The sequence below is a fragment of the Trichoderma citrinoviride genome, assembly GCF_003025115.1.
Source record: "Trichoderma citrinoviride strain TUCIM 6016 unplaced genomic scaffold BBK36scaffold_2, whole genome shotgun sequence".
NCBI classification, from domain to species: Eukaryota; Fungi; Ascomycota; class Sordariomycetes; order Hypocreales; family Hypocreaceae; genus Trichoderma; species Trichoderma citrinoviride.
In genome coordinates this window covers 979202-997375 of record NW_020194710.1, presented here as the reverse complement: position 1 = coordinate 997375, position 18174 = coordinate 979202, and the positions used below count along the sequence as shown (strand labels likewise).

The following is an 18174-nucleotide window of genomic DNA, read 5'->3' as shown; positions in this document are numbered from 1 at the left end:
AACCACTTTCTCGAGCCCTTCAGCGGCCCCGTCTTCTGTATCGCGGCCTCAGCCTTGCTCCAGCAGCCGTTATTAGCACTCGCGCCACTGCCGTTCAGCCTCGGTCATCCCTCCAGCGCTGTCGAGAAAAACCGCCATCGTCGAACCGGCAATCGCGACCTCGAAGCCGCGAGAGACGTGGAAAGGAGGAGGAAACGGCCGGAAAGAGAAATCCAACGACGGAAACAAATAAGAAAGAGATACGATCCAAGAGAGAAGAAAAGGAAGACAAGTCAATAATCGCCAGAGAACCCCCCTCTCTTTCTCTCTCTTTCCCCCCCTCTCCCCCCCACTGCAGGCGGCCCAGCCCTGTCCTTGGCTAGCAAATTAGGCCTCCATCATGCGAGCGGTCCAGGGCTCGCACTCCGCTGCCGTTACGTGTTTCGCCTACCCACTTCTCTCCACGATCAATTATCATGTCGTCCGCTGCCGATAAGTCAAGGCAGTCTTCTGGCGGCAGATCCCTCTTCTCCAGAGGCAAGCACCGCGCCGACAAGCGCTATACCGACCTTGATCCCAAGAGCTCGTCAGATCAGTTCGAAACGGCGTCCATAATCTCTTCGCGCTCCGCGCGCCACAAGCGGGAGTCGTCGTCGATTTCGATCGACCAACCCAGTTCTCCTGATGCTGGCGTAAACCAGTTGGCGGGTGTCATCACGTCCATCCCCTACGACGTCCCGCCAGGCGCCCCCGCCTCGACCGAGTTCATGTCTAGGCCCGACCAGGCGCCCCCGCGCCGCGAGCCCGTCCCTCACCAGCTCAACATCAGCGGCGTCGACTTCCACCAGTATCCGTCCATCGGCGACTCGGCCGCCATGTCCGCACACTCCCACTCGCCCGCCCGGCCCGGCACCGCTTCCAACATGCCCAACAACATCACCATGGCCACCACCGGCAAGCAGGCCCAGTACCAGCAATGGGGGCCCGGGCCGAGCCTCGGCCCTGCTGGGCTTGTCCCCGGCTCGTCTCGTGTGAGCACCGCCAGCACCATCACCAACGGCAACGGCTCGTATCCCGTGCGCTACGACTCCTACCAAAACCCGTACAACAACGGGCGCTCCTCCGGCGAGAGCTTCAACAGCCCCTACAGCTCCGGTGGTCAGGGCTTTCTGAACCCGGCGTCCGCCCGCTCCTCGCACGTCACGCTTGCGCCCTCGCCGCCCTCGAGCTCGCACCATTCCATCCACTCCCTCCATCCGCCTCACTCGCCCCGCGAGTCTCATCATCGGCTGACCAAGATGAGCGCCTACGGCGCAACCTCCCACGATGGCTTCTACTTCCCCAAGCCCGATGACAACTATGTGGTCGAGCAGATGTTCATGCAGCTCATGCAGAAGCGAGGATGGCACAACCTTCCCGAGCAGGCCAGGAGACAGATGACGGCGTACCCTGCCGAGAAGAAGTGGACGCTGCTACATCAGGACCGCTTGACGGAATGGCAAGGAGAGCAGAAACGGAAGCAGACCGCCAGGGCCAACCAGTACGCCACGCCCGACGTCACCACTTATTCCGACGAAGAGGGCACTCCCGAGTGGTATGTCAGGAGGGTCATGGAGGACAAGCTCGACGCCAAGGGGATGGGGTCTCTGGAGGTCAACCTGAGAACGCAGCAGATTGGCTGGGTCAAACGATTTGTCGAATGTCAAGGCCAAGTGGCCTTGGTTACCTTGCTACTCAAGATCAATAGGAAGAATGCCAACGGCGGGCCGGCGTCGTCGACGACAGCCGTCGACACTCGAACCGAGAAGAACCTGGATCGCGAATACGACATCGTCAAGTGTCTCAAGGCCTTGATGAACAACAAATTCGGCGCCGACGATGCCCTGATGCAGTCAAAGGTCCTGCTGGCCTTGGCTACCTGCCTGATATCCTCTCGACTTACGACCCGGAAGCTCGTCAGCGAAATCCTCACCTTCCTCTGCACCTGGGGGAGCCATGGCGAGGGACACTTGAAAGTCATCCAGGCTCTGGACGAAGTCAAGACGCAGTCGGGCGAGAATGGGAGATTCGACGCCTGGATGCGGCTGGTGGAGGTTACCGTGGACGGACGAGGCAAGATGGGCAGTCTCGTGGGTGCGAGCGATGAGCTTCGAACAGGAGGTATTGGCATGGAGAACTTGCTGATGGAATATGCGGTGGCCACCCTGATACTCGTCAACATGATCATCGACGCGCCGGAGAAGGATCTCCAGATGAGGGTTCACATCAGGGCCCAGTTCCACGCGTGTGGCATCAAGAGAATCCTGACCAAGATGGAGGGGTTCCAGTACGAGCTGCTGGACAAGCAGATTGATCGGTTCCGCACCAACGAGGCCATTGATTATGAGGATATGCTCGAGCGGGAGAACAGCAGTGTAAAGGACAACATCGAGGGAGACCCCAAGGACTTGACCGACCCGATCCAGATCGCAGATACGATCCAGCAGCAGCTGCACGGAACCAAGACACACGACTACTTTGTGTCTGCTCTCCAGCATCTTCTGCTCATCCGCGCCAGTGATGGCGAGGAGCGCCTGCGCATGTTCCAGCTCGTCGACTCGATGCTCAGCTATGTCGCCATGGACCGCCGATTACCCAACATGGATCTCAAGCAGAGTCTCAACTTTACGGTTCAGAGTCTGCTGGACAAGCTGCATACCGATTCCGAAGCCCGGCAGGCACTCGATGAGGCGTTGGAGTCCCGTCAGATCGCCGAGGCCGCCATGGCCGAGCGAGACGAGATGAAGGCCAAGTTGGAGCTCGGCGCTGATGGACTAGTAGCCAAGCTGCAGAAGCAGCTAGACGAACAGTCTCGGTTTATCGAGGCTCAGAGACGCCAGGCTGATGGTCTCAAGGTCGAGCTGAATAATCTTCAAAGCGTCCGAGCCAAGGAAGCGCAGCGTTATGAGCTTGAAACAAGAGAGCTGTACCTTATGCTGCGGGACGCCCAGGACATTGCGGCATCCAACGCTGTTAAGGCCAGCAGTGGCAAGCCCGGCAAAGACAACACGGCACAGATGCAAGGCATTCTCGACCGCGAGCGCCTCATGGAGCGTCTGCAGAAGCAGCTTGAGCGCCAAAAGACCCAGTACAAGCTGGAAGGCAGGATTTGGGGAGACTCGGATGGCCCCTCGGACCGCCTCCGTGCCCTCAGGGAAGCCATGGATGGCGATGAGGAGCCGGGCACTCCCCCTGGCGGCGGCACACCACCGCGCGACTTCACCAACAGCGTACTCGGAACTATTCACCGCGGCCGGAGAGCCTCCAAACGGCCAACGAAGCTCGAGCAGAGCGCCATTGATGAGGATGATACGGAGATGGACGAGGAGGGTGTCGTCATCGAGCGTCCTAGGATCATCGAGATGAGGCGCCCGACTGTCGATGCAAAGCAGCAGGCCCAGCTCATGGGTGAGATTGGCAACAAGGTCAAGCGATACGAGGGCAGCGATTCCGAAGCCGACGAGGGCGCCACCACGGGCCCATCTCACCCGAGCATGGACTCGTCGTCCTCCCCCATCACCCCGGCAGAAGGCGAGGCTCCCAAGGTCGAAATCACCCCTACCGCCGGACCCCCTCCGCCCCCTCCGCCTCCGCCTCCCCCGATGCCCGGTCACTTGCCCGGCGTTCCCCCGCCTCCGCCTCCTCCACCTCCTCCACCGATGCCGGGCGCGTTTCCCACCGGCGGTCCTCCACCTCCGCCTCCTCCTCCCCCTATGCCTGGCATGGGGATGCCTCCGCCACCCCCACCTCCTCCTATGCCTGGTGCTCATGGTATGGCACCTCCCCCTCCCCCGCCTCCTGGCATGCCCGGCCACGTGTCCGGACATTACTTGCCCCAAACGCCTTCTTTCGGCCCTTCGCCTACTATGGGCTTGCCGGTGATGCGGCCTAAGAAGAAACTCAAGGCTCTCCACTGGGAGAAGGTCGACACCCCCGAGACCAGTCACTGGGCAGCCCACGCCCCCTCAGCCGAGGAGAGAGAACAGAAGTACAACGAACTTAGCCGCAGAGGTATTCTGGACGAAGTCGAGAAGCTCTTCGTGGCTAAGGAGATCAAGAAGATTGGTGGATCTGGCGGCAAGAAGGATGACAAGAAACAGCTGATATCGTCCGATCTTCGGAAAGCATTCGGTAAGTTGAAAGCTTTGTTGGAGCCTGAGCCTTATTGGCGCTTAGACAGCAGTTGTGCTAACGCGTGAGATTTTCAGAAATCGCCTTTGCCAAGTTTTCTCAGTATTCTGTCGAAAAGATTGTGCAGATGATCATCCACTGCGACGATGTCATACTCACGAACCAGGGTATCATGGATTTCTTGTCAAAGGACGACATGTGCAACATCAATGACAACGTTGCCAAACAAATGGCTCCGTACAGCATAGACTTGACAGGGCCGGACGCTAAGAGCCAGACGCGAGAGTTGGACCCCGAGGAGCTCACACGGCAGGATCAGATGTATCTGTACACGGCCTTCGAACTGCACCACTACTGGAAGAGCAGAATGAGGGCTCTTGCGCTCACGCAGAGTTTCGAATCCGATTACGACGAGATCAGTTCGAAGATGCAGGACGTTGTCACTGTCTCTGAGTCATTGAGAGATTCAGTCTCCCTTATGAATGTTCTTGGTCTCATCTTGGACATTGGAAACTACATGAACGATGCCAACAAGCAAGCCCGCGGTTTCAAGCTCAGCTCGCTCGCCAGACTGGGCATGGTCAAGGACGACAAGAACGAGTCGACCCTGGCCGATCTCGTGGAGCGCATTGTTCGAAACCAGTACCCAGAGTGGGAATCATTCGCCGACGACATTACCGGTGTCATGACGGCGCAGAAGATCAACATTGAGCAGCTCCAGGCCGAGGCGAAGAACTACATTGCCAACGTCAAGAATGTACAAATGTCCCTGGATTCTGGTAACTTGAGCGACCCCAAGAAGTTCCACCCGCAGGACCGCGTTGGCCAAGTCGTTCAGAGGGTGATGAAGGAGGCGAGGAGGAAGGCGGAGCAGATGCAGGTCTACTTGGAGGAGATGATGAAGACGTACAAGGACATCATGCTGTTCTACGGCGAAGATCCTTCGGACGAAAATGCACGGAGAGACTTCTTTACCAAGCTGGCCTCGTTCTTGATGGAATGGAAGAAGTCACGAGACAAGAACATCCAGCTAGAGGAGCAGAGAAAGCGCAACGAGGCTTCCATGAAGCGCAAGAACGCACAGACAAAATCTGCCAGCCTTTTGGCAGACAATGGGCCCGCATCGCCTTCCAGCACTGGCGCCATGGACTCGCTGCTTGAGAGGCTTCGGGCAGCCGCACCACAGGCGCGGGATCAGAGAGACCGTCGCCGTCGTGCCCGCTTGAAGGATCGCCACCAGGTCCGCGTAGCCTCTGGGCAGAAGATTGACGCCCTCGACGAGATACCCACTGTCGAAACGAACCTCTCTAAGACGGAGCCGGCAATCAGCGAAGAGGGAGAGGCCCAGACGCCGACTTCCCATCCACCTCCGTCACGAGATGGCAATGAAGGGGACGATATCGCCGACCAAGCAGCAGCGCTATTACAGAAGATGCGCGGAGGCGACGGAAACGACGAAGCGGATGTCGAGAGGAGAGAGACGATGAGAAAGGCGAGGAGGCAGACGGCAGAGGAGGAACGAAGGCTAAGAAGGAGACGGAGGGAAAGGGCTTCGAGCACGGTGGACGCATCAAAGGACGAGTCCTCCATTCTATCAGTGGCAGAGGAGCCATCCACGCCAGCAACGGAGCAGCCCAAGCAAGAGGAGGAGACGACACCGGGAACGCCAGCGACGCCAGCGGTAGAAGTGACGGTGGAGGCAAAGTCGGATGAGAGCGCCAGCCAGGACGGCAAACCGGAGGAATCCGACAAGGCGCAGGAGTAATTCAGCAACACCAGCGTCACCTTGTATTGTTTGTTCTAGAACGAAAGCAAAGAAAGGAATAAGCGACAAACTCCCCCCATGAAGAGAGAGAGCCATGGATCAAACCATATATGCCTATATACCTATATAGATATACCTGTCAGCAAGTACATACATACTTAATGTCTACAACTGCAACAGCCGAGACGCTCTCTCGCTTTGGCCTGATTCACAGCTGCCTTTCTTTCTTTCTTTATTTTTCCTGACTGGGATGGAACGGTGTAGTGTGTGTGGGCTTTGCTCCGATGAGATGCGAATTCTCGTGCTACTGTCTCTGGCTTTCTGGTTATGGATGGATACTGTATGTCGTTGATGTTACTCAGCGGAGCTTTCCTCGGGTTCCTCTGCTTTATCTGATTCCGTGGATGTATGCAATTGTATGGGTGCTGCATGTTAGCCATTTCTTTCAAATACATAAAGGATGTTTCTCCCCGAGCAGGCAAAATGGCAGACAAAAAAGGCAGAGTCCATACCCGCGCGTTTTCAGTCTGCCAAAATATGTAGCTGCATGTGGGATCAAATGGGTCTTGCTTTGGAGCTTTGCTTTTTCCCGATAAGGTAGCTCAGGGTCAGCAAGAACCTGCAAACTGAATCAAACGCATCGGAGTTATTTGGGTGTTGCACCATCGCATGGTACCTGGTAGTATATATGTATGTATTAGGCTGGTGACAAACCCTAGAACTCGGGTTCAGTAATCCAAGAACCGGGATAGAATAGTAATCGTGACGATATTAGCCCGAGGCAACGCGCTTACATACCCGAGCCGACGGTATTGTGTGTGTTTGTCTTCAGTTTGTCTTGAATTTGTATGGTCAAAGTAACTCCGTCCAAATCGGAAACAGCAAGGAAGCTGAAAAGGTTTGTGTTGGGTAGTATTGTGACGGACTTCGGACCTCGATGGAACCGACTGGTATGGGCGGTCTCGTCTTTGGCTGATGCGTTCCCCCAGTCAATTTCCGGACAATCCGGATCGTACCTCGATTTTTTTTCCTCTTGACTTGCGCAAGCTCGTTAGTGAGACCCGTTGCTTGCCCACATTATCATGATCGGCCTTTTCTCGTTGGTTAGGAGAATCTGTTCCTGTGCCGAGTTCTTCAGTGAACGGGGGGGACTGCGATTCGAGTTCAAGGACTGTCCAATTCCTGGACCCCTCCAATGAAGAAAATGCACGCCTTCCAGCATCATCACACACTATACGCAGAGAGCACGGAAACGGCATATCCAAATAGCTCAATCCCTTAGCAGCCTCGCCGATGGGAAAGGCAACCGTCTTAAGACCCAGTAATGTGGCGCTTGAGATCAGAATCCACAATGCTGGATGGGCCATGAGAGAGATGTCTCGGATTATAGTCAAGCTCATTAGTGATAGCGAATGGTTGCAGTTTGAGTTTGCACAGTGCGGTCAGATACGACTTCGAAGGCGAAACAACAGGTACATTCGTCGCCCTTCGTCTTGTTAGTGTAAACGCTCTCAGCCACTTGCAGAACGCCGGTCAGAGGGTGGTGTCCTGATCCGATTCCTCAATGGCTTCGTCCGGAAGTAATCAGATATCGGCTCAGAAAGCCGATTTCACACTAACCAGGATCGGCCAGTCGTGGAGTGAAGCTTTATGATGTGAGCACCGTCCTCCCTGCTCTCTCACATCCATGTCACGCGACACCAGTCGGACGTCAAGCGCTGCCTTCCACCAAACGGTCCCAGCCTGTTCTGATACTGTGTCCCCCCCTCGCCGCAAACAACGGCCTTGTTCAGACCGAGATGTGGAGTAGAAGCACGCGACTTGCTGCTCGCAGATGGAGCCCGGCCCTGAGCTGGAGGTCGGAACGAGAACGAGAGCTTTTGGCCCACTGCCGCCTAGCGGTGCCGAGCGCAGAGATCAAGTCACCAGAGCGGTCAATTTTCCTGTTGCTGTTTGTTTGATACTGTCCCCGGGCTGGTGGCGGAGAGCCGCAGGAATGGGCAGTTGCGCGTCAAGCCAGCCAGCAGTCCAGCCAGTGATAGACCTTGCGAGCCAGGTGAAAGCTGCTAGTGAATCGAACACACTATCATGCACTTCGTACCTCGTACGAGAGCTTTACGAACCTTCTCGTAAACCTAGTCCGTTGCTGAGAAAGCCGCCCGCCCCTTGCCATGCCCTCACTCTATACTATGGGCCCTAGATATCCAGGCGTCCAGGCATGGAGAAGAGGGTACCGGCGGTATTCTGGTGGGCGGCTATCGAGTATGCGGACAAGTTGAGGACTGTTATTTGCCTTTCCAGGCCTCGGGTGGCCGCTAATGCCCCGAGGTCTGTGGCCATTCATGTGTTTCTTTTCGCCTGCCTGTATCAGTCCCTGGGCAGAGTCGGATACATCGGGACACGAGGATAAACTCGCCCTCTCAAAAGTATTTGGATGCTGACTGAAGGCAGTAAACTGTTCGTCGATAGCTGCCATGTAACTTCGTACCTCCGGGAACTCTGTGCCGAGTTGTCGGCACAACGGGGTATACACAGATAGCGAGGGGGGTGGCCAAAGCCCTCACACCTTAACTCTGCCATTAGCCCAACATCTCTGGATGTCTATGACGCTGCACCACCTCGGCGGCTTCACTTGGTAGGTTGTTTGTTGTGCCTTCTTCCGGACCCTCCCTCCTTGCTCATCCTAGTGTAGTCTTCGAGGTCGAGGCAGGTATTAGTAGTTATTTGTCTTCTAGGGGGGGAATATCCAGGTACTTGCGAGGCTTGTGTGGTGATGGTGCGCCACGCTCTTCTCAGGATTACGAGATATTCGAAGCAAGCACTACGGAGTTTGGCACTCAAAAGTGTCCGCTCCCCGTGGCGTTGTCCGTGATGTCTCGCCGTTATGCGTGCCTGTAAATGCCTGCAAGGCCCCATGTCCACCAGCCCTCGCATGCCATCATAGCTCCAACACCAGGTTCTTATTTATCGATCTTCTGCCGTCCGATTAGCAAACGCTTGGCTTTCCCCTTTGTCTCTTTTCTCACCTCCTGAGTGTGGAGTTGCCTAAGGAGAAACTCTTTCACCCCATGTTCTTTGACTGATTGTCATTGTCCTCATCTGGCGTTGCTTCTTGTCTCCAAGGTTTCCCTTCTAGAACTGGTTACTTCTCCAATGCTCTTTTCTGGTCTGATAAATGTATTCACCACAAGTCGACAATAATTTTAATATCTGTGCTCTTTTCACCATGGCTGTCGGCGCATTCCTGGAACCGTTCGTGGTCGTGACACTCCTGTTCGGAGGAGCTTGGTTCAACAGAAACAAGGATTATGATTTTTGGAAGGGGACTCAAGGCTGGGGTGGCGACAGCAAACGAAGTGACGACTTCGGAGGAAAGCGCATATCGACAGAGACCAGCTCTCCCCGAAGCCCTCCTTGGAGCTCCGGTTCGTCATCGCCTACACTCTCATCCGACGACGGGTCGCCCTGGTCTCTCACTTCTCGACGGCGAATCGTCCGATTCCTCGGGTTCAAGAAGACCGTCACGACTCCGAATACCCTCGTCTTCAAGGATCGGTTCCTGAGTCGAGTTCTCCAGAAGTTCCCTTTCCTGGTCGAAGCGTGGTATTGGGCACTCATCTATTGGGTAAGTCGAGGCATTGCCTTCCGTCCCCCCCTCGTCAACGTCCAGTGACTAAACGCTCCTGGGTGTGTTGTTGTAGGTGTACCAACTGGGCAGAGCGTTCACCGCCGTCACCATTGTCGAAGGAACCGTCCATGTCGCCCGAAAGCATGCCCTCAAGCTGGTTCATCTGGAGCAGCGCTTGGGCATCTTCTGGGAAGTGGCTGTCCAGCAGTGGTTCTTGGAGCGTCCGTTTCTGCTGCACTGGATCAACCGCGTCTACTCCTTCATTCACATTCCCGGGACAATCTTCTTCTTGGTAGCCCTGTTCTACCTGACGACCTCTCGCAAGCGTCGAGCCATGTCCGGCCGAGTTCGAAACGACGTCGTATCCGCCGGACCAGCGCTATATGAAGCCAGGCGTCGAACCATGGCTATGTGCAATCTGATTGCCTTTGTCATCTTCACGCTGTGGCCGTGCATGCCGCCTCGGCTGTTGAGTGATCCCAACTATAATGGACCTGACGCTCTGGAGGCCAAGAGCTTCGGATTTGTCGACAGTGTCCACAGCACGGCTGGCGAGAGCAGTGTCTGGACGACAAACAAATTCTGCAATCAATATGGTAAGACTCGAATGATGTCTCCTCTTTGCGTGTCAGTGAGCTGACCTTTCTCTCTACCTCCGATAGCCGCCATGCCCTCGTTGCACTTTGGCTATTCTCTCCTCATCGGCTTGACAGTTGCGACCCTCCCCGTGAACGGAGTCCGACCCAACTCGTGGAAGCGTCTCGCCATTGGTGTCGTGGGTCTGTCCTACCCAGCACTGATCTTGACGGCCATCGTCGCAACCGCCAACCACTTCATCCTCGACGCCGTTGCCGGAGCCGTGGTGTGCGGCATTGCGTGGCATGCAAACGGCCTGCTGCTGAACCTGTGTGTCCTCGAGGATTACTTCCTCTGGATTGTGCGAATCCACAAGCCCATCAACTACGCGGACCCCGAGACCGCCGTCGAGCCCGACTACCACTCCACCCTCCTTTCAGAGGAGGTCTAAGGTAGAAGTTGGTGGGATGATAGGATGATGTTTGGTTCAAGCAAGAGCTTGGGCTAAACTGCCTTACTGCTTACGATCCTGCGAGAATCGGAAGCAGGTACCCGAGTCCGGCACGTGGTTGCCAGGTTGTGTGACGATGATCAAGTCGAGTCGACGGAATTTTGTTAAAGCGGGTAAAACGAAGATCGGCGTTCGGTGTACCATTTGAGGGTGTACTGGTACCGTGTTTGCTTGTCTTATAATGCAGTTATGAACCGTTGTTTGCACTTTTGGAAGAGGCCATGGACGTATCATGTACGATATGGGTATCCGTCCATGCTTGCTTGCATGGGAGTCGAGGCATCTGATGTGGCAACCTGGAGTTTTTGCTGCTGGATTCACGGGATAAAAGAGTCAATGGGAACACGAGAATTGATGCTTACAGTACCCGAACTTCCATGTAGAGGAGCTTGGGAGGTACCTTGATGGGCAGAGCCTCGGCTGGTTGACCAAGAACAGCTGAGGGTGCTTTGCTCGTAGGTATTTCTCTAGCTTAATAGGTACATCATCGTCGCAACACCCTTTGCTGCATTATCTCAAAAATCCCTTCCAAACGATCTGTCTTCTCGTAACTGCAAAGTGCTACAGACTGGTGTTGCGTATGGCGGTACGTAAGGCGCTTCAACTCAACCAGCTTGGCGGCATGATTCCGCCTCGCCGGAGCACCGCAGCCGCCACCGCCCGTACCGGTACTGGCACCCACAGCCAGCCGTCGCCGCACCTCCCGGTAGCTGTACCCAGGCCCCAGCGCATGCGGGTGACCTCCAGGCTTCGGTGGCGGGGCACATGCACCAGCTGTCGCGTCTCTTTTGCCGTCGTCATTCAGCACCTCAGGCAGCTCACATGCAACTCAATTCCGCAACCACTTCTCTTTACTGCTTGAGGCCTCTGACATACACAGTTTCTTTTAGACATCATCACCATCATTCTCTGTGATATCATTCCATCGCCGTCACTCGCCCTATTTTCTTTCCCTTCCACGGACGGCGAAACGGGGGACAGCCGCCAGAGGCTCCAGTGCACTGTGTCGCAAAGCTGCTGTCGTTAGCGGTTACGTCAAAGCGACGCCCACGATAGCATCATGACCTCCGGCCAAGCCTCGAAGAGCGACGATTCAGCTCGTCCAGCCTCGCCGGCCGGCAGCTTCTACGCCATGAGCGACGATGAGGAGGGCGGCTATGAGACCATCACTCACACGCAGTCCGGCCGAGGCGTCAAGCTGCTGTACTCCAAGAGCAAGGTGCGCGATACGCCTACTGCGGCCATGGCTGCTGCAACAACCTACTAACAGCCATGCCTAGGTCTACGTCCATCCCACGCCATCAGCAAAGGACAACATCCCCGGCTACATAGCTCTGCTGCAGCAAAAGGGGCCAAGGCGGGATCGCCCCTCCACAGCGTCTTCGGCGGAGAACCCCGACAGTATTGCGTCTTCAGACCTGCTTCTTGCCTGGGTACCCGAATCATCCCTTGGTGACTCGGCGAGCGTCTATGTCAAAGTTGATCTCTCCGATGCCGACTCCCCTCCCAAGCAGTCATATCTCGTCCCTCCACCTCCTACAGTGACCAGCCACGGGAGCTCGGTTGGCGGCTACGCCTTTGCCATCCCCGTTAGTGCCATCTACTCTCTGCTGGTCCGACCCCCGAGTCTGGGCTGGTGGTATGGCTCCATCATTATCAACTCTCGAGGGGGCGACAGCTTCCCTGCGCTCTTTTTCCACGATGACGAGTGCCAGAGCACTATTCTTCAGAAAAAGAAGCTGGCCCGGGACAACTTCGACCCGTTTGGAGACAAGGGCCAGATGTTCTGGGGCGCAGATGAAGTCTTGCGATGGCTGAGGAGGTACATCAAAATTGAGAGGTCCGGGGCAGAGCCCAACATCTATCTCATTGAGCCCAGCAAGGAGGACTTGGAAAGCTTCGGCTCTAAAATGACGGCGAAGAAAGCGCAGGGGAATGCCAAGGCAGGAGGCTCAACCCCCAAAGATGCCCAGATGGACCCCTTCATGAAGTTTGTCAAGGAGACGGGGTGGAATCTCATGGAAAAATTCAGCAAAGTGACTACCTTGACTAGAAGAGCAGCACACGACTTGTCAGAAAATCCCAGCCTGCCCCCTCAGGTACGGAGGTTGCTCAGGAACCCAGAGGTCCAGACCCTCCAAGATGAGTTTGACAGCGCCAGGATATACCTCGCTAGGTGGGCCATGGGCATGGCCGAGCAGAGTGAGCGTGACCACCGGCAGAGAATCTGGACGGTTCGAGATGTCATGGAGCTCGAAGACACTGGCGTCGGAGAGTTCGAGCTTCTTGAGGGAACAAGCTCTCTCTCGCTCGAAGAGAGAAAGCAACCAGTCACAATAGAAGAGTGGGACGCTTTCTTTGATCCCGAGACCGGGAGGCTGTCCATCGCGGTGGACGAAGTCAAAGAGCGCATCTTCCACGGTGGACTGGATCCCGATGACGGGGTGCGAAAGGAAGCCTGGCTCTTCTTGTTGGGCGTGTACGAATGGTACAGCACGATCGACGAGAGAAAGGCTACCATCGCCTCCCTGAGGGATCAGTATTACAAGCTCAAGCAGTCCTGGTGGAACCGACTAGAGGGAGACGGCGGAGAGGGTGAAGACGGCGAGTGGTGGCGTGAACAGCGTGGGCGCATCGGTAAGCTGCACTTGAATTTGCCTGCTTTGCATAGCTGTGCTGACAATCATATTTCAGAGAAGGATGTTCACCGAACGGATCGAAATGTGCCCATCTTCCACGGAGAAGATACTCCTCATCCAGATCCGAACTCGCCGTTTGCCGAAGTGGGCACCAATGTCCACCTCGAGCAGATGAAAGAGATGCTGCTGACATACAACGAATACAACAAAGACCTCGGCTACGTCCAAGGCATGTCGGATCTTTTGGCACCAATCTACGCCGTGGTTCAGGACGACGCGGTGGCCTTTTGGGCGTTCCAAATGTTCATGGAGAGAATGGAACGCAACTTTCTGCGCGACCAGTCGGGCATGCGAGGCCAGCTGTTGGCCTTGGACCAGCTTGTCCATTTCATGGACCCCAAGCTGTGGGATCACCTGCAGAGCACTGACAGCACCAACTTCTTCTTCTTCTTCCGCATGATCTTGGTCTGGTACAAGCGGGAGTTTGACTGGCCGGACGTGCTCAAGCTTTGGGAGTGCCTGTGGACGGACTACTACAGCTCCAGCTTCCACCTCTTCATTGCCCTCGCCATTCTCGAGAAGCACAGAGACGTCATCATGACCCACCTCAAGGCGTTTGATGAAGTGCTGAAATATGGTGAGTCGTGCAATTTTTGGAAGCATTCGACGTGAGAAGTTTACTGACTTGTGTCATAGTGAATGAGCTGTCGGGTACCATCGACCTTGACTCGACCATCATTCGCGCCGAGGCCCTCTTCCGCCGGTTCCAGCGGCTCGTCGAAGCAGTCGACAAGAAGAACAACTTCCCGCCTCCAAGAACAGAGAGCCCGGCCCAGCCAGATTCCAACGGAAAAGGCAAAGCGAGCACAGCGTCATCAAAGCACGAGCGGGTGATTACCCCCGAGCTGCGAAAGCTGCTCAGCCGCAAGGTTGAGACTGTGGACAGGAAGCCAAAGGCGGCAACCCTGAAGGCAGAAGCATCGACCGATTCGAAGTGAAGAGATGAAAGCATTTCCTTGCGAAAACGAGCAGCCTCTTTTCTTCTGGTTCATTTTTTGATCTGTCTTATTGGACGTCACATCTGTCCTTTGTGTTCGTGTTTATTATCTGGTACTTATGGTTGATGGAGATCCGTCAGAAGCTTCTTGGGAGCGGGGCGTTATTCTGTTGCTGGTATTCGGCTTGGATGGATTTCTCTTACCCAGCGTGGAATTCATATTGCTTGACACGATGTTGGGCCATTTTCAACTTTCCATCGTGTTTGCAAGTGTAACCCATCCACATGCGCTTAGCCGTGTGAGCATCATAACTTCTCTGGCCATGACAGACACCTTTTCAACGTTTAACACTCCTTGCGCAAGATAACTTGAGTCGATATATAGGGGATAACGCTTGATCAACGAAAAATAAAAGAATAACATTAATAGGCATTATACATTGCTTGGCTAAAGACGACAATGACCACGCAACTCAAAACCAGCTACATGAAAACAAAAGAATATGCACCACATACCCTAGACCTAGACATTATACATCACGCCAAAAACCCCGAGACCAGACACGACACCTTTCCCTCTCTCGTCCACTCATCTATACCCCCGTGGACCGCTGGGAAGGCCTTTTCTCCGTACTCCATTCGCAGCCCCTCCAGCGTGGGCACCGCCGTCGCTGGACCAAGGGGCGTTTGCCCCGACAAAAGGCTGACTGCCTCCGCTCCCCCTGGCGTTGTCGTAGGAACCACCCGGCGCAAACCGGTCCTCGTAGCTGCCCTGAGAAGAATGTTGACTGCCGCCTGAGCCTCCGCCGGGTGGTGGCTGAAAGGGTCCGTTGCCGTTGCTCGAAGACGGGCTCGTGGTGCGGGTTCCCCAGAGCCGCTGCTTCAGGCGATCCTGCGCCGACCCAGCGGGCGCGGGCCCCGGCCCCGAATAGCTCCCCGCGCGCGGCGCCGGTCCCCTGCCGAGCAGCTCGTCCCTCGAGTTGGTCCCCGGCTGCGTCGTCGCCGGCCTGCCCGCGCGCAAGCTCTGCGGCACCTGCGGCTGCGCGGGCGGCTGCGCGGGGCCGTTGTCCCACAGGCTGCTGAGCCCCCCCGCGGCGGGCTGCTGCGCGCCGCCCAGGCCGCCGTACCGCGTGCCGACCTGCGACTGGGCGTAGACGGCCTGCGTCATCTGCGGCGGCGGCGCCTTGGGGTCCGGGGGCAGCCAGTTGGGGAAGGGGCGGCCCTTTTCGGTGTAGTAGTTGCGCAGGACGCGGCAGACGTGGGTGTCGTCTTCGGTGTCGCCGTCGGCCTCGCTGGAGAGGAGCGTCGAGCGGAGGTTGGAGATTTGGGACGACGTCTTGGTGACGAGGTTGGAGTACCAGGAGCTCATGGCGGGCGATTGGGGGCCGGCGGCGGCGGCGGCTTGGGGGGAGCTCGCGTGATGCTTGTTGAGGAGATACACAGAAGAGGTCGTGTGCGGCTCAAGATGGCTGCGATGGAAGCTGTTTGCAGAGGATCTGCTAGGAGCAAAAGCCTGAGCGACCTTCGCCCGACGGTGTTGGATTTTCGGGAGGTCGTGCGGTGGGAGGACAGGGAGCTGGTGAAAGAGGCTCAAGCTGTGGCCATCTGGCGGTGATGGTTTCGGCTGCAGATCTCCTGGTCCAGGTTCGTGTTCGGGGTGCTCTGTCTGCGGGCGGTGAGAAGGCAAGAACTGGAGACTCGGGTGTCGCTGCTTGGTTGCTCGGTATCTGTGAGAGAGAGAAACAGGAATGAAGAGTATAAAGGGGGGAAGAAACAACACGAGCAACAGCAGCGCCGTTTCGCCTGGGTATGAAGCTGGTATGGTGAGTGGTGAAGGACGGTTGTTGGAGGAGGGAAAGGAGGTTGGCGGCTATTACCTGGTAGTGACGTGGGGTTGAAGCCGGCCGCTGGAGTGCTTGAGCGCCTCGGGGCCTGTAACTCGGTTCGTTTTCAGGCGGCTCAGCGCTGCTGCCACGGCTGTCTAGTGCCTGTGCTGTGCTGCCGTAGCCGTTTTAGGTGGTGGGGGAGCTGCTTGAAGGGGGACAGATCCAATGCCTGGTCCGTCCAGCTGGTTCAAGCATGAAGCTGAAACCACTGCATGAAACCCAACGGCTCCTTGAAGGCAATCTATCTCGAGGGCGGCCAAGGGAGTCACCAGCCCAGCTTAGCTATGGTGAATATAGGGCTGTACATAGAGGATGGCAGTCCATGTATGAAGCACTGGTATCTCAGCGCCGCTTGCCTCTCATACTAACATTGATGCAACTTCACATCCGCGACCTGTATCATGGTACAAACTTGCCTCATCCAGACAGTAGAAACCAGAAACCCCATTTTGTTTTTCTATATCCCGACGCCGTATGCCATGAAGCCCGCTTCGAGCCTATGAGAGATACAAACTCAAAATCCCACGTATTAAGTCAGCCCGCGCAATGCCGTGCTCCTGCTTGACCAGCACGAAAACCACTTCCCATTCGCCACGACGCCGTATTACAGTATGAATAACCGCTTTCATGTCGAGGACCATTACCACGCCAGGTCGTTGGTCAATGTCAGCTTCTCCTTCTCCTGCTGCTTCGGTCGCTTGCTCTTCATCTTGGTGACCTTGCCACGCTTGCGCTTGCTGCCGGCCTTTTCGGCCTCGGACTCGTCGCTGTCCTCCTCCTCCTCTTCCTCCTCCTCCTCGCTCTCCAGCCAGTCCTCGAGGTCCTCGAGCTCATCTTCGCTCTCGTCGAGGTCGGAGACGTATTCGATGGCAGCCTCGGCGTCGTCTTCCTCACTTCCGGCCTCTCCCTCGCGCTCCTCCTCCTCATCGGACTCGATGCCCTGGTCCATGTCCTTGTCGCGTTCACCCTCGCCACCCTTCTCCATGGCGTTGAGCACCTTCTTCCAAATGTCCTCGCTGACGTTGAGGGGCTGGTCGCCATAAGCGCCTTGCCTCAGACGCTCAAGCAGCTCTCTCTCAATGGTCCTCTCCAGCTTGGCCGCCGCCTCGGCCTTGCGCTCCCTCGTCGCCTCGCGGTGCCTGACCTTGGGCGCCAGCTTGGGCACCAGCTTCTCGCCCAGGCGTTCGTCCTCGGCAGCGATCCTGCGCATGCGGATCTGCACCTGCGTCAGGCGGGTGAGGCGCTGCTTGCACTTGTGGATGAGAAACTTGGGCCAGTAGATGAGCCGCTCGTCGATCTGCTCCAGGGCCTTTGTGTAGTTGTTTGACAGCTTGATGCGCTCCCACATCTTGGAGGGCAGGTGCGCGCGCTCGACAGTCTTCATGTAGAGGTACAGCGTGTCCTTGGTCGGGTGTTGCCGAATGGTGGCGTACCGCGAGTTGGCCAGAGGGCATGATTGCCGGTTGCACAATCCGGTGACGTTGTATTCATTGCGGCAGAAGTTTTGCTGCTTTTCCGTTCTGGAGCCTCGTTAGCATTCATATGCACCCCCTTTGAGCAGCAGCCATCAATTGCATCAAGAGCGACAGAAGACTCCAAGCGCGTGGTGTTGACGGTGTATCTCTGCTGGTCCAGACTCACTTTAACTTGAACGAGCAGAACTGCTGGTTGATGATTTGCCACACAATCTCGTCCGAAGCCATCTTGCCAAGCAATTTCCCCAGGGAAAGAACAAATGTTCAGTGTGAGAAGAAGACGAGAAAAGAGAAGTCAGACTGGAAGAGAAAAGGGAAGAGGAAGAGATCCCCAGGACTTTGATACGGAAGAACTCCAATAGCAAAGGAAAAAAAAAAAAGTTCCTGGCGGGGCGGATCTTTTCTCCAGATTCCCATATTTTTTTCTCAAGCGGCCCAGCAAAGCTCTTGACCGCCTGCCTAGTTCATGCCCCTGCATCTCGGGGCCCGGAAGAACCGCAGCTCCGCCCAGAACTGTGGCTGGTGCTCGTCCAAGCGCCTGCGTCACT

General features: G+C 56.2%; 5 protein-coding genes across 5 annotated transcripts; 3 read left to right on the top strand and 2 right to left on the bottom strand.

The window, feature by feature from the left end:
• Positions 1 to 455: 455 nt before the first annotated feature.
• BBK36DRAFT_1137975 (hypothetical protein) lies at positions 456 to 5914 on the top strand (the record flags this gene model as incomplete). The annotated part of the gene is made up of 2 exons (XM_024893208.1): positions 456 to 4149; positions 4227 to 5914. 2 exons carry the CDS (start codon positions 456 to 458, stop codon positions 5912 to 5914), a joined length of 5382 nt encoding a protein of 1793 aa, XP_024752869.1.
• A 3226-nt stretch (positions 5915 to 9140) lies between these two features.
• On the top strand, positions 9141 to 10569 carry BBK36DRAFT_1187530 (hypothetical protein; the record flags this gene model as incomplete). Its single annotated transcript, XM_024896539.1, has 3 exons — positions 9141 to 9539; positions 9616 to 10138; positions 10205 to 10569. The coding sequence occupies 3 exons, from the start codon at positions 9141 to 9143 to the stop codon at positions 10567 to 10569; spliced, it is 1287 nt and encodes a 428-aa protein (XP_024752868.1).
• Positions 10570 to 11689: 1120 nt separating this feature from the next.
• Positions 11690 to 14266, top strand: BBK36DRAFT_47455 (RabGAP/TBC; the record flags this gene model as incomplete). The annotated part of the gene is made up of 4 exons (XM_024898123.1): positions 11690 to 11848; positions 11910 to 13224; positions 13324 to 13905; positions 13965 to 14266. 4 exons carry the CDS (start codon positions 11690 to 11692, stop codon positions 14264 to 14266), a joined length of 2358 nt encoding a protein of 785 aa, XP_024752867.1.
• Positions 14267 to 14849: 583 nt separating this feature from the next.
• BBK36DRAFT_1187526 (hypothetical protein) lies at positions 14850 to 15640 on the bottom strand. The gene has a single exon (XM_024896538.1). The coding sequence runs from the start codon at positions 15632 to 15634 to the stop codon at positions 14855 to 14857; it is 780 nt and encodes a 259-aa protein (XP_024752866.1). The 5' UTR covers positions 15635 to 15640; the 3' UTR covers positions 14850 to 14854.
• A 1122-nt stretch (positions 15641 to 16762) lies between these two features.
• BBK36DRAFT_1134250 (Mak16 protein) lies at positions 16763 to 17979 on the bottom strand. Its single transcript, XM_024892245.1, has 3 exons — positions 17956 to 17979; positions 17793 to 17860; positions 16763 to 17671 (listed from the first exon to the last, which is right to left on the bottom strand). The coding sequence occupies exons 2-3, from the start codon at positions 17852 to 17854 to the stop codon at positions 16792 to 16794; spliced, it is 942 nt and encodes a 313-aa protein (XP_024752865.1). The 5' UTR covers positions 17855 to 17860; positions 17956 to 17979; the 3' UTR covers positions 16763 to 16791.
• Positions 17980 to 18174: the final 195 nt, after the last annotated feature.